Genomic DNA, 15,176 nt, shown 5'->3' on the forward strand with positions numbered 1-15,176 from the left:
TTGTTTTCCCAACAGTTCAAAATCCACAGTGCTTAATGCCTTAGCACTCAGTTCAGACACACAGTCTCTTCAAAGAACACAGCCTGAACTCCTTTGGGAAAGAGGAAAAGATCCCCCCCTTTCTGGGTCACTTTATTACTTCACTGACCCTCCTCCCGCATGACCTTTCCCCTTTCCACTTTTAGCCCAGCTCTGACACCAAGAGTTCACCTGGTTTTTCAGTTTAGCTTTCAAGGCATGAGCCCAGGCAGAAAGGTCCATGGGTTCCTCAGAGCCTGCCTCCTGCTCTTTCTCTCCAGCAGCCTGCCAGTCCATGGGCTCATTCTCTTCTACTCTGGGCAGCTGTTCCTCTTTTACTTGAATACCCTCCAGGAACCCCTCCCCTGCCTTGTTAGAGCTCTCCCCTCTGGCCTGATGGAGAAGATAATCTCTGTACCAGGGTTTGCCCCGGGGTTGCTGGGAAATGTAGTCTCTGCCTCTCTTCCATTTTACAGGGGTCACTAACCTTTCTGTGCTCTCTCTCGGGGGATGATGGGTAATGTAGTCCTTCTCCCTCCCCCCTTGCATATGGGGCATTACTACTTCTCCTCTCGCTCTCTGTGGCTGGAATGGAGGCAAGACTCTGTTCGGCCTTCTTCTGCTCTTGAGCCTCCTCACTTCTTTCCCCCTCCACTAACATCTCATCCACCCCCAGGTCCTCTCCTTCACACAGGTCATGCATTGTTCTGAGTGCAGTAGCTAATTTTGCTATCATATTAACTCTCTAGCAACAGGAACATTTGGTATGTTCACAGCTATCTGAATCCTTGTGCTTATTTGAGGTAGTTAGTGCATTTCTATCTATGCCTTCCCCTGGCACTCAAGTCTGAGGATTGCAGGGGGGGAGGGGGGGGGTTGTAGAAATGGGCACCAACTGAATGGAAAAATAGAGCTGAAGGAGGGTTAAGATAATGACACCCATGACCTGATGGTTGATGGATTATAATCACTGCTAACCTGTTCATGCAGGGGGTCAATGTTCAAAGCGATGTAACCAGTCAGAAGCAGCTCCTGACCGATTAAATCCCTTGTGCGGTATTCATGGGCACTTAACCAGTTAGTGTTGCTAATATCACACAGACCGTTAAATTCAAAGTTGGCTATTTTGTGGGTGGTCATAACTTATGCGGTTAAGTGCAATATTCAGCACTTAACCGCATGAGCAATACCGCATAAAGATAGGACTGACTTTTTTGCGGGCTGATTTAACCGCTAAACAGTTGGTTAAGTTATGATAGGGTTACCATATGGCTCCAGAAAAAGGAGGACAGATTGAGCCAAAACCCGGACTGGATCAATGTGTCCTCCTTTTTTTGGAGCCATATGGTAACCCTATCATAACTTAACCAACTGTTTAGCAGTTAAATCGGCCCGCATAAAATTCAGTCCTATCTTTATGCGATATCGCTCATGCGGTTAAGTGCTGAATATTGCATTTAACCGCATAAGAGGTAACCGGCTGCATAAACTTGGATATTCAATGCCGCTGCCCTGACATGGCCCAACTTTCAATATCCAGGATTAATGCTGGCAGTGGCTAAAATAATGTTTACCACTGCCAACTGAATATCGACCTCTAAGTTTTCATTTTCATCTTTAATCTAATCCCTTTCTGTGCTCTTGTGTAGAATCTAGTAGCTTCACCAATGTTCGTACTGCGGTGTACCAACCCCAGCCTGAGCCTTTTGGCCACTGTGTGGCAGAGAGTGGCGTGGTGTATTCTGTGGGAATGAATTGGTTGAAGACCCAGGGCAACAAACAGATGCTCTGTACCTGTCTTGGAAATGGAATCAGCTGCCAAGAGACAAGTAAGCCATCTTTAGTGTCAAACCGGATAAAGAAAACCTCTTTGTAACAATCAAATTGACCTTTCAGCCCCTTGCAAGTGTTGAAAGCTCTTAGGGAAAGGAGATGGGGTTACTGAAGATGTCTGATTTAACTCCAAATGATTCTTTTCATGGGGAAGGTGAAGGGGTGAGCTTGTTGAAATGAGGCCTACAAGTTATATTGCTCCCTTTTTTTCCTTCATGAAGCAGTTAAAAAATTTACAAGGAATAAGTTTATTTAAAAATGAAATCTTAATGAAGACCCTATGTGAGCTTCATGAAAGGCTTTTGGATTATGTGCCCGCAGTATGATTTCATCACAAAATCAAGTATATCCTCAAGTTGATTTTTTTCTCTGCTTCCTCCTCACCCCCCCCCCCCCAACACACACACACACTTCCCACTTCCCACTACTGCAGCTGTCAGGAAGAGCAGTCTATAGCACAGTTGTTCCCATTGCATAAACATTTTGTGGAGTCATCCCAGCAACTAAGTAGCAGTACTGGAGGACCTGGGTTTGATTCCAAACTGCGGTGGCAGTATTAGCCCCTTGGAGGAGGCAGTCATAGAGTCCTAGTCATTGGCAACAATTTAAAAAGTTGCATAAATAACTCTTCTGTTGTCTCTTCTGAAATTTTGTAGCGCTAAAATGCACTCAAAACAGTGTAGAATGGAGATGCTCAGATCAGCATCTCATATCTATGAAATCAAATTGATTCCGTTTGATTTCATAGATACAAGACGCTGATCTGAGCATCTCCATTCTACACTGTTTTGAGTGCATTTAGCGCAACAAAATTTCAGACGAGACAACAGAAGAGTTATTTACGTATACGTTCCAATACAGTTTACCCATCAGGGTTTCTGCATACCAATACATATAATCATTCGATGTATAAATAGAGTAAGAAACCATTATATTGTGAGAAGACTCCTGACGCAGGCCTGACCGGCCGAAACACAGCTGTGTCGAGTCCGGTTCTCCCTATTTTTGTATTATTTTTTTCATGGTTAATAAATTATATAATTTTAAATTTTCACATTAGAAGTGTCGTCTTTTTTACATACATTTTTTATATAAATTTTAATTTTTTTATTTATTATTTTTATGTTTTTATTTTTTTCTCTTTTATTTTTGTTAGTCATATTCGCTGTTTTGTCTATTGTTATTTCTTGCGAAGACTGGTTTCTTCTGTTTTTTTTTGCAACAATTAAAAATTTTTTTTTTCATATATACTGCTTATAAGTCTGAAAGTTATTGAAGTGGTGTACATTCAAGTATAGTAGTTATTTTTCTATACCTGGAGGGCTTACAATCTAAGGGACCCTTTTATCTGTGCTTAGCATGTGTTAACGCGGGACTTCCCTGTGCACTAAGCTCAGATTAAATGCAGCACAATTTAAAGCATTAGCGTGCGTTATTTATAAAAAGTTGATGCTAGAGCACTTACTGCCTCCTCTTTAGGAGGTGCCAAGTGCTCCCATGTTAACTCAGTGTTAGTCAGTAAGCTTGCACTAATGCAAAAACGCTAGCTGGATAATACTTCCATACCCATTCTCTGCCCATAATACACCCCATTCAAAAATATTTTCAAAAAATAGCTAGCCTGCAATAACAGGCAAAATACTGCAAAACACTTTAAACACTGCAATAGCCTGTTTTTCATGTACTAAACACGTTAGGGCTTAATACTCCTTAGTAAAATGGCACCTAAGTTTTTATCTGAGGCAGTGGAGAGTTAAGTGACCTGCCCAAGAACACAAAGATTTAGGATTTGAACCAAGCTCCCCTGGTTTCTCATCCGACTGCTCCAACCATTAGGCTTCCCCTCCAATGGCATGTAAAGTGCAGTTTAATAACAGGGTGCCAACAGTTAGGTCCTCGGAGGGAGTTTATTCAGTAAGGGGTCCTTTTACTAAGGTGCGCTGAAAAATGGCTTGCGGTAGTGTAGTTGCGGGTTTTGGGCTCGCGCCGATCCATTTTCCAGTGCGCCTGTAAAAAAGACATTTTTAAAATTTTTGGCTAAAATGGACGTGCAGCAAAATCAAAATTGCCGTTCGTCCATTTGGGTCTGCAACCTTACCACAGCCATTGACCTAGTGGTAAAGTCTCACACGGTAACCGGGCAGTGGTCATGGCAAATGAAGACACCACTAGCCCGACAGAAATGGATTCCAGTTAAGCTGAATGCCCAAAGGATCAGGAGGAAATTGCTGGACAGAAAATTGTCAATTTTGTATAAAATGTCTACAGTTAATGCTGTTAGTTAATTTTGGACCTCCTTTGTAAGACTTATGGGGGAAACTTTGTTTTATGTTAAGGAAACGGAGGGCACACTTAAAACACTTTTTAAAGTTAAATATATTATTGTTGTTAATGTGCAATGAAATAGACTTTATCTAGGGCTGATTGTTGCAGTTGTCCAGGTCTTGCCACATCTGAGTAAGTGGAACCAATGTTTCAGCCATCATGTTGTGGCTTTCTTCAGGGTATGCTGTGAGGTCTGCAGTTTGTCTATATATATAGTGGGTTCTCAAACCTGATTGAGGTTTCAGGTGGGTAGTTTCCTCAGGAAGGAAGGAGAATGAGATGGGAAATTGAGGCTAGAAAGTCTGTTGACCACAAATTTGAATATTGACGGGGAAAGTCTATTGGTAAAAATGTGAATTTTGGAGGGAAAGCTTGTTGGTCACATTTTAAATTTCTGACAGCAATGAGGCTGGAAATTCATTGGAATGATCTTCCTCTGGGGGGAGGAGGGAGGGAATTTCTGTAGGCCATAGTCTAAAACTTTGTGGGAGGGGGGAGGGGAAAAAGACATTTGTCCTTGGCACCAGCCCTTTTTGCACCAAATGTTTTTGAATGAGCAGTTGCCATATTTTGTTTAGAATGAGCCCTTTGTCTCCATTGAAGTTATTATCATGTCTTGCTATCTCTGTTGCCTCAATCTCTCCTTCCTGAGGAAACTACCCACTGTATATAAAGACAAACTGCACAAATCTGGGCTTAGTGTATGGTAAAATCCCACATGTGACCTTTGAAGTCAGAATGATTAAATATTTTGACACCCACCAGACAGGACTTAACAAAGATCTGGGTTTTCTAGCCCACTATAAACCATAGAAATTCTACTCCCTTGTCACTCTCTTATCACCATGCATATCTCTCACCTAACCCACCCCACCCTCCCCCTGTTAGACTGTCACTGAAATGCTTTGATGTTTCACTTATATCTACTGTGCTTATTTCTGATCTGACCATGAATTAATCCCAGATTTTGGCACATTTTAGTAAAAGGGTTCCTAAGTATGTCTGTTTGGGATCCTGTAATGAAAGGAACTATATTGAAACCAAAAGGAGTAATAGTACTACTATAAGAAATCAGTTTTAGTCATTTTTACATAGTAGAGTCTGAATAATTTTTAATGCATAGTCTGTAAAAATGTTTTGGCCAGCTAAATTATGATGCTTTTCTGTGTGGACCTAAAGTAAAATGTTGATGATAAATGATAGTAAATTAAAGCAGTCAGAACTTTAATGTGATTTTTGCATGTTTTAAGCTGAGACCCAGACTTACGGTGGCAATTCTAATGGAGAGCCCTGTGTCTTGCCTTTTACACACGGTGATAAGACTTTCTACTCCTGCACCATGGAAGGACGTCAAGATGGGAAACTGTGGTGTAGTACAACCTCTAACTACGAACAGGATAAGAAGTATTCTTTCTGTACTGAACAAAATGGTAAGCTCTCCCAGACACAGAAATTATACAGATACAATCAGGCTTATTTTCAAAAGAGAAGGGCACCCATCTTCTGACACAAATCGGAGATGGGCATCCTACTCTCAGTGTCGCCCAAATCAGCATAATCGAAAGCCGATTTTGGGCGTCCTCAACTGCAGTCCGTCGCGGGGACAATCAAAGTTCAAGGAGGCGTGTCTGAGGCGTAGCGAAGGTGGGACTGGGGTGTGCTTAAGAGATGGGCGTCCTCGGCTGATAATGGAAAAAAGAAGGGCGTACCTGATGAGCATTTGGTCGACTTTACTTGGTCCATTTTTTTTTCACGACCAAGCCTCAAAAAGGTGCCCAAACTGACCAGATGACCACCGGAGGGAATTGGGGATGACCTCCCCTTACTCCCCCAGTGGTCACCAACCCCCTCCCACCCTAAAAAAAATTTTTAAAAATTTTTTGCCAACCTCTATGCCAGCCTGAAATGTCATACCCAGCTCCATGACGACAGTATGCAGGTCCCTGCAGCAGTTTTAGTGGGTGCACTGCACTTCAGGCAGGCGGACCCAGGCCCATCCCCCCCTACCTGTTACACTTGTGGTGGTAAATGTGAGCCCTTCAAACCCACCCGAAACCCACTGTATCCACATATAGATGCCCCCCCTTCACCCCTTAGGGCTATGGTAGTGGTGTACAGTTGTGGGTTGTGGGTAGTGGGTTTTAGGGGGGGCGTTTGGGGAGCTCAGCACTGAAGGTAAGGGAGCTATGCACCTGGGAGCAATTTGTGAAGTCCACTGCAGTGCCCCCTAGGGTGCCCGGTTGGTGTCCTGGCATGTGAGGGGGACCAGTGCACTACGAATGCTGGCTCCTCCCATGACCAAATGTCTTGGATTATGTCATTTTTTAGATGGGCATCATCGGTTTCCATTATCACCAAAAACCGGGGACTACCATCTCTAAGGTCGACCATCTCAACATTTAGTTCGACCATCTCTAAGGTCGACCTAAATGTTGAGATTTGGGTATCCCCGACCGTATTATCGAAACGAAAGATGAACGCCCATCTTGTTTCGATAATACGGGTTTCCCCGCCCCTTCGCCGGGACGTCCTTAGAGATGGGCGCCCTTAGAGATGGTCGTCCCCGTTCGATTATGCCCCTCCACGTATACTAAAATGAAAGTTCACCTGGCCAGGAACATAGACGGCAATTTTGTAAAGAAGGCACCAACCTTTAGGCACCAATAGTGTGCCTACATGACTAGAACAGTGACATATGTGTGCACATACACATGTAAGCGCCAGTATTCTGAAAAATGTGCCATTCTGTAACATGGCACCTAAATGTGATTGCATGCACTTGGAAGAGAGATGTGGTAGCTGTGTTAGTCCACTTCCAAAGGTATTCAATAGAAATAGAATAAAATGTCAAATATTTAATCATTCTGACATCAAAGTTCTTACGTTCCTGTATTGTTTTAACGTTCCCTTTTAGTATTCTTACCATAAAATCATAAAACCAGAACACTGTACCAATGATTTTATGGTAAGAATACTAAAAGGGAACTTTAAAACAATACAGGAACGTAAGACCTTTGAAGTCAGAATGATTAAATATTTTGACACCCACCAGACAGGACTTAACAAAGATCTGGGTTTTCTAGCCCACTATAAACCATAGAAATTCTACTCCCTTGTCACTCTCTTATTGCCATGCATATCTGCCTGTCTCCTGTCTCTCACCTAACCCACCCCACCCTCCCACTGTTAGACTGTCACTGAATTCTTTGATGTTTCACTTATATATACTGTCATCTATCAACATTTGCTTATTTCTGATCTGACAAGAAGGGCTACCTTCAAAAGCTAATTAAAAAAAAACCTATGTAAGCCACATTGAGCCTGCAATTGGGTGGGGGAATGTGGGATACAAATGCAATAAATAATAATAATAATAATAATGAAGTTAGTCCAATAAAAAAGCATCATCTTATTTTCTTTTCTATGTTTTATTTTACTTCTATTCATGCGCTTGGAAGATAATTATATATGTAGGTGGAGTCTGATCCGGGAACACACTAAGGGGCCTTTTTACTAAGCCGCGTAGGTGCGTAAGCGCATCCTACATATGTCAATTTTTGAACTACCACCAGCTACTGCGTGGCCCAGGCGGTCATTTCATTTTTATGTGCATCCACTAAGCGCGCCGGAAATATTTCTGGGTGCATGGTGCTAATCAGGTGGTAATCAGCATTGTATGCATGTAGCCCAGTACCGCCCGGTTAACGCGTGAGACTTTACCGCTAGGTCAATGGGTGACAGTAAGATCTCAGGCCCAAATGGAGGTGCACCAATTTTTATTTTGCCGCCCATCCATTTTTGGCAAAAAAACGGCCTTTTTTGCAGGCGGTGCTGACAAATGGACCTGTGTGCGACCAATACATGCGTTCTACACCAGTCCAGGCCATTTTTCAGCGGGACCTTAGTAAAAGCACCCCTTAAAGAATTACACAATACTATAGCAATTGAGCAATCCAGGCACAAGCATTACACCTGCTCTATGGGTGGGTCAAGTGCTCATGCCTAAAATATAGTTGTGTATTTGACCTGCTATGTAATAATCTCCAAAGAAAAATAGACACCTACTCCAAACACTTTAAATTAGTACCTGATTTTCTTGCTGTTTACTCTATCTTATCGTTCCTTATTTACTTACATCCTGAGCTGCCTGTGTAAAATGTTTTATTACATATTGTGTTGACATTGTAATGTAGCATACTATGCCATACTTTGTACTGTTGTTTGAATATTTTTACTGCTATAATTGTCTATTGCTTATGTTTGATTTATTCTCAAAAAGGCGATAAATAAATCCTAATAAATAAATGTACATTCTTGGTGCCTAAATAAGCACCCTTTAATGAGATAAGTAAAGAAGTCTTTATTGTCAAATTACTCTAGTGCAAGGCTTCTCAGCCCAGTCCGTCAGGACACACTAGCAGTCAGGTTTTTCAGGATACCCATAATGAATAAGCATGAGTTAAATTTGCATATAATGGTGGTAGGGCATGCAGAGGTATCTCATATATATTCATTGTGGGTATCCTGAAAACCCGACTGGCTAGGTGTGTTCTGAGGACTGAGTTGAGACCCCTGCTCTAGGGGTAATTTATAAGTGACGAGCATATAGAACTGCATCTTACACATTCAAGGAGGCACTTAAATAATTCCCTAGGGGTGTATATGCATAAAAGTAGGCATACAGAAAATATATATTTAAGAGAATGTACACAATAGATAAATGTATTTAAATGCTTATAAGATTAACTTTTAATAAAATATGTGTGTTTGCTCAAACTAGGTAACACTACTTAATCAGGGAACTACCGCTTAAGATAATCAATATACAACAAAAATAACAAGTGGGTTTTGAAAGTAAGAACACTGTATGAATGAAAATAGGAACACTATAAAGTGTGAACTTAAAAAGGAGACCTCAGACTTGTGACATGCAGCAATTTTGCTGAAACTTTTTGCTCATCCGAGCGTCATACTTATCAATCATTGGTCACCTTCCAACCATCCTAAACTGTGCAAAAAATAAATGCAAGTGCCCACATTGATACCACTTAACTTAATTGTCCCACACGCTGAGTTGTTGGTGTGGTTGTTGGTCCAGTCAGTAGAACCGAGTGTGTTGGTCCAGTCACTAGAACCGAGTGTGCTGTGGGTTTTCCCCTGCTTTTCCCTGAAGAAGCCGTTTGGCGAAACAGGACCGTTGGGGCAGGGAAACCGGACTGCGCCCGCTTTAAATTAAGTGGTATCAATGTGGGCACTTGCATTTATTTTTTGCACAGTATAGGATGGTTGGAAGGTGACCAATGATTGATAAGTGTGAAGCTCGGATGAGCAAAAAGTTTCAGCAAAATTGCTGCATGTCACAAGTCTGAGGTCTCCTTTTTAAGTTCACACTTTTATAGTGTTCCTATTTTCATTCATACAATGTCTTACTTTCAAAACCCGCTTGTTATTTTTGTTGTATATTGCTTGCCTCAACTGACACATTTAGAAAATAGATGGAAGGACAGTTTTTATCCCTTCCTTGCCTTTCAAGTCCTTGAATATTAGACTTTGTGTTTATTCTCTTTGTTTATCTGTTCAGTTCTAGTTCAGACCCGAGGTGGCAATTCAAATGGAGCACTGTGCCATTTCCCATTCTTGTATAACAACTGGAATTACACAGACTGCACCTCTGAGGGACGGAAAGATAGCATGAATGGTGTGGCACCACAGCCAACTACGATGTTGATCAGAAGTTTGGCTTTTTTGCCCTATGGCAGGGTGAGGTTGATCATTTCCTGAATACAGATATATTTGAGTGGCATTCACAACAAATAAAATAGGATTGGTTATCTCATTATGCTGGTGTTTGAATTACAGGAAAATTTCCCATTGATATTTCTAAGGATTTTTTTCTTAATTATCTATCTCTATAACTAGTGAAGCAATTTTAGTGAACTTTAGTAGATTTAATTGACATGACAGGCAGTACTATAACATGGAGTGGAGGAGTAGCCTAGTGGGGTACAGTGGCATGAGAACCTGGTTTGATTCCCACTGCAACATATTGTGACTCTGGACAAATTACTTTACCCTCTATTGTCCCAGGTACAACATAAGTATCTGCTTTGATTGTAACCACAGAAATGCAGTATATCAAATCCCATCACCTTTCCTTATAATTTGTTAACTACACTTACATGCCACTAATGCACATCAGAGGTGCCAAAATTGGCAGTGATGCACCTAAGCATACTAAGTGCTATTCTATGTTTGCACCTAAATGCTGTAGTGTATTAACTGCAAGGGGACATATAGGTGGGCAAAACATGAGCAGTCTATGGGTGTATCTCTAACTTAAGTGTGTAACTTATAGAGTACTGTAAGCTATATACTTTGCATGGTGGACTTAAGCGCACCCATTTCATGCCTGCCATTGACCTGGCATAAATGGTCACACCTAAATCTAGGTGTGCCAGTTCAGGTTTACACTAGTATTCTATGATGGCATCTTATTTATTTATTTATATCATTTATACCCCACAATTTCCCACCACTGGCAGGCTCAATGTGGCTTACAACATTTAGTTAACAAACAGGAAAGTACAATAAATGGAAAGTGATACGAGGAGCGGAAAGGTACAGGGTTAAGAGAAGAGTAGTTAAGTCCACAAGATCTTTAGAGGAGTTGGAGTCACGCAATCACAAGAGGCAGGACGGGATCTTTACGGTAAGCTTGCCACATGAGTAGGTCTTGGGAGACTTCCGGACAGTCAGATGTCTTGAACCGTTTTTTGCAGATTTAGGTAATGTATTCACAATGAGTGCTGATAAGGAAAAGGTGGAACGCATATGTGGTTTTATCTTGGCGCACAGATGTCATTATAGAACTGGTGCTCAGTGTGCAGCCTAGGTGGAGGCACCAAGTTATAGAATTGCCTCCTAGGTAATCATTCTTCCAAATTTCAAAGAATGCATTTTCAATGAAATAAAAAACTGGGTAAAACCAAAACAAGGAAGTGGGATTATAATCACAGTACTGTGGAACACTATACTTCTGTAAAATAAAGTAATAGACTACATTTGTCATAGACTGAAACTCTAAGTCATATTGGGCTAGATTCTATATATGGCGCTGAAAAAAACACTATTCTATAAGCTGTGCTTAAAGTTAGGAGCAGTTTATAGAATAGCACTTACACTCGAGATTTCTGCCTACTTTAGGGACAGTCATTGCATCAGCTGAATCGTGGTACAATTGTACTCACCCATCCCCGTTATTATATAACATTGTGAGTAAATGCTAGGAATGCCCCCTTTCTGCCTATGACCCTCCCATTTCTGTGCCCCCTTTTTTTTTACTTGTGTGTAAAATTTAGGCGTGGATTCAATGCCTAAATTTACACACATAATTTCCAATTAAATCTAATTAGTGCCAATAATTATTTGTTAAAATGGCAAATATTGGCACTAATTAGCTTATTATTCAATTAAATTGCGTGTGGTAATTGGGCACGTGCCCAAATTTGTGTGCACTATTTTTGGTGACTTTTATAGAATTAGGAGCATTATGAGGATATGTTTATTTTAAGTATCTGATTACATTATTTTAAATAGTTTTGTGACAGCCCACTGAGGCTGCTAAATTACAAACAATGCCCAAGCTTTAAACTGAATACCACCACTTAAACACTTCTTCCTCTTTAAACTACCACAAATTGAGAAATACTTGTTTTTCTCTTCTAAATAATAGCCCATGAGGAAATTTGTACTACTAATGAAGGGGTTATGTACCGTGTTGGAGATCAGTGGGACAAACAGCATGACCTTGGCCATATGATGAAATGCACATGCGTAGGGAATGGACGTGGAGAATGGAACTGTATTGCATACTCCCAGCTCAAAGGTATGTATTTATTTTTATTTTAAAGGGTTATTAAATGCTATAAATTTAAAATTCTTCAAATGACTTGCAATACAACAACCATCCAAAATAAAGGTAGCACAAGCCCCATTGTTTGTTATCTTTACATCCAGTGTTAACAGTACAACTTCCCCTCCATCACCACCGTTTCCAGTATACTCAGTGCTTTTTTTGTGCCGGTACATGCCGGTACAGCGTACTGGCACCTTTTTCCTGAGGTCCCTCACTTGCCCGCTCCCTTACGTTCCTGCTCCCGCGCTCCAAATCTTTTCATTACCTGAAGTAGCGATTCTCCTCTTCCCCTGCCCTCCCTCCATGTTCAGTAATTCTCTCTCCCCTCCCCTGTCCTTCCCCTGCCCTCCCCTGTCCATCCATGTCCAGCATGTCACCTCTCTCACCTGCCCTCCCCTCTCCAAGTTGCGGTGAACTGGAAGTGAAGGCAGCAGTGCTTACTGAGGCAGGCACGCAGGCAGGTTCATCTCCTCTCGTGTTGCTTCCCTCTCAGCGCTTCCCGCCTTTCAAGGGTGGGATGCACTGAGAGGGAAGCGACGTGAGAGGGAGACGAACCTGCCTGCCTTCACTGCCGGTTTGCCGCGACTTGGATGAGAGGGGAGGGCAGGGGAGAGAGGCGACTGCGGACATGGAGGGCAGGGGAGGGGAGAGAGAATTGCTGGACATGGAGGGGAGGGCAGGGGGGAGAGGAGACATGCTGGAACATGGACAGTGGAGGGCAGGGGAGAAGAGGAGAATTGCTGGGCATGGATGAGGGGGAGGGCTCTGTCCTTTCCTGGTTCTCTTCCTATCTCTCCCTCCTCACCTTTAGTGTTCACTCTGGTGGATCCTCTTCTACTTCTATCCCTCTGCCTGTCGGCATACCTCAGGGTTCTGTTCTTGGTCCCCTCCTCTTTTCTATCTACACTTCTTCCCTTGGTTCATTAATCTCATCCCATGGCTTTTCCTACCATCTCTATGCTGATGACTCCCAAATCTACCTTTCTACCCCTGATATCTCACCTTGCATCCAAACCAAAGTTTCAGCGTGCTTGTCTGACATTGCTGTCTGAATGTCTCAACGCCACCTGAAATTAAATATGACCAAAACCGAGCTTCTCATTTCCCCCCCCAAACCCACCTCCCCACTCCCCCCGTTTTCTATTTCTGTTGATGGCTCTCTCATTCTCCCTGTCTCCTCAGCTCGAAACCTTGGGGTCATCTTTGATTCTTCTCTCTCCTTCTCTGCTCATATCCAGCAGATTGCCAAGACCTGTCGTATCTTTCTTTACAACATCCATAAAATCCGCCCCTTTCTTTCTGAGCACTCTACCAAAACCCTCATCCACACCCTTGTCACCTCTCGTTTAGACTACTGCAATCTGCTTCTTGCTGGCCTCCCACTTAGTCACCTCTCCCCTCTCCAATCGGTTCAAAACTCTGCTGCCCATCTCGTCTTCCGCCAGGGTCGCTTTACTCATACTACCCCTCTCCTCAAGTCACTTCACTGGCTCCCTATCCATTTTCGCATCCTGTTCAAACTTGTTCTACTAACCTATAAATGTACTCACTCTGCTGCTCCCCAGTATCTCTCCACACTCGTCCTTCCTTACACCCCTTCCCGTGCACTCCGCTCCATGGATAAATCCTTCTTATCTGTTCCCTTCTCCACTACTGCCAACTCCAGACTTCGCGCCTTCTGTCTCACTGCACCCTACGCCTGAAATAAACTTCCTGAGCCCCTACGACTTGCCCCATCCTTGGCCACCTTTAAATCTAGACTGAAAGCCCACCTCTTTAACATTGCTTTTGACTCGTAACCACTTGTAACCACTCGCCTCCACCTACCCTCCTCTCTTCCTTCCCGTACACATTAATTGATTTGATTTGCTTACTTTATTTTTTGTCTATTAGATTGTAAGCTCTTTGAGCAGGGACTGTCTTTCTTCTATGTTTGTGCAGCGCTGCGTACGCCTTGTAGCGCTATAGAAATGCTAAATAGTAGTAGTAGTAGTAGTAGGCAGGGGAGAGAGGAGACATGCTGGACATGGATGGGGAAGGGCAGGGGAGAGAAAAGTGCTGGACATGGAGAGGAGGGCAGGGGGAGAGGAGACAAGCTGGACATGGAGGGGAGGGGAGGGGAGGGGAGAGGAGGAGGGCAGGGAAGAGAGAATTGCTGGACATGAACAGGGGAGGGCAGGGGAGAGAGGAGAATTGCTGGGCATGAATGAGAGGGGAGGGCAGGGGAGAGGAGAATCACTGGACATGGATGGCAGGTGAGGACGGGGCAGAGGAGAATCGCTGTGCATGGATGAGAAGGGAGTGCAGGGGAGAGAGGAGACATGCTGGACATGGATGTGAGGGTAGGTCAGCGAAGAGAGATTCACTGGACATGGATGGAAGGGGAGGGCAGGGGAGAGAGGAGAATCGTTGAACATGGATGAGAGGGGAGGTAAGGGGAGAGAGGAGAATCGCTGGACATGGGAGAGGAGAGCAGGGGAGAGAAGAGAAGAGAAGAAACATGCTGGAAATGGATGGCGAAGAGAGCAGGAGATAGAGGAGAATTGCTGCACATGGATGGATGGAGGAGTTGGTGGGGAGAGAGGAGAAATGCTGGACTTGGATGGAGGACAGGGGAGAGAGAATTATTGCTTTATATGGATATAGGGGAGGGAAGAGAGAGAGGAGAAATGCTGGACATGGTTGCGGGGAGGAGAGAGGAGAAGTGCTGGACATGGATAGAGGGGAGGAAAGAAAAAAGAAGAAGATGCATATGGATTGAGATGAGGGAAAGGGAAGAGAGGAGAAAAAACTGCATATGGATGGAGAAAATAGGCAAAAGCTGGATCCACGTTTTACCTCCTCCAGTCAATTCCATGGAGGAGGACCCAGCTTTTACTTATGGATGTAGGGCAAGAAATGAAAGAAGAAAGGAGGAAAGTAAAGAAATATATGGAAAGGAAGCCCTGAAACGGAGTTAAGAGAACAGATAGAGAGCAGCAGAATCAGAGACTGGGACCAATATGGATAGAAAAACAAAGTCACCAGACAACAAAGGTAGAAAAAAACATTTTATTTTCATTTTAGTGTTTGGAATATGTCCAAT

The 15,176-nt window shown here is 42.9% G+C and overlaps 1 protein-coding gene across 1 annotated transcript in view; it reads left to right on the forward strand.

The window, feature by feature from the left end:
- Positions 1-15,176, forward strand: part of FN1 (fibronectin 1) — a 268,540-nt gene that overhangs the window by 52,752 nt on the left and 200,612 nt on the right. Inside the window, 5 exon segments of the mRNA XM_030210701.1 lie at positions 1,668-1,847; positions 5,427-5,606; positions 9,758-9,868; positions 9,871-9,936; positions 11,909-12,061. Of these exon segments, the coding sequence (XP_030066561.1) occupies positions 1,668-1,847; positions 5,427-5,606; positions 9,758-9,868; positions 9,871-9,936; positions 11,909-12,061 (690 nt within the window).

The sequence above is a fragment of the Microcaecilia unicolor genome, chromosome 7 (assembly GCF_901765095.1).
Source record: "Microcaecilia unicolor chromosome 7, aMicUni1.1, whole genome shotgun sequence".
NCBI classification, from domain to species: Eukaryota; Metazoa; Chordata; class Amphibia; order Gymnophiona; family Siphonopidae; genus Microcaecilia; species Microcaecilia unicolor.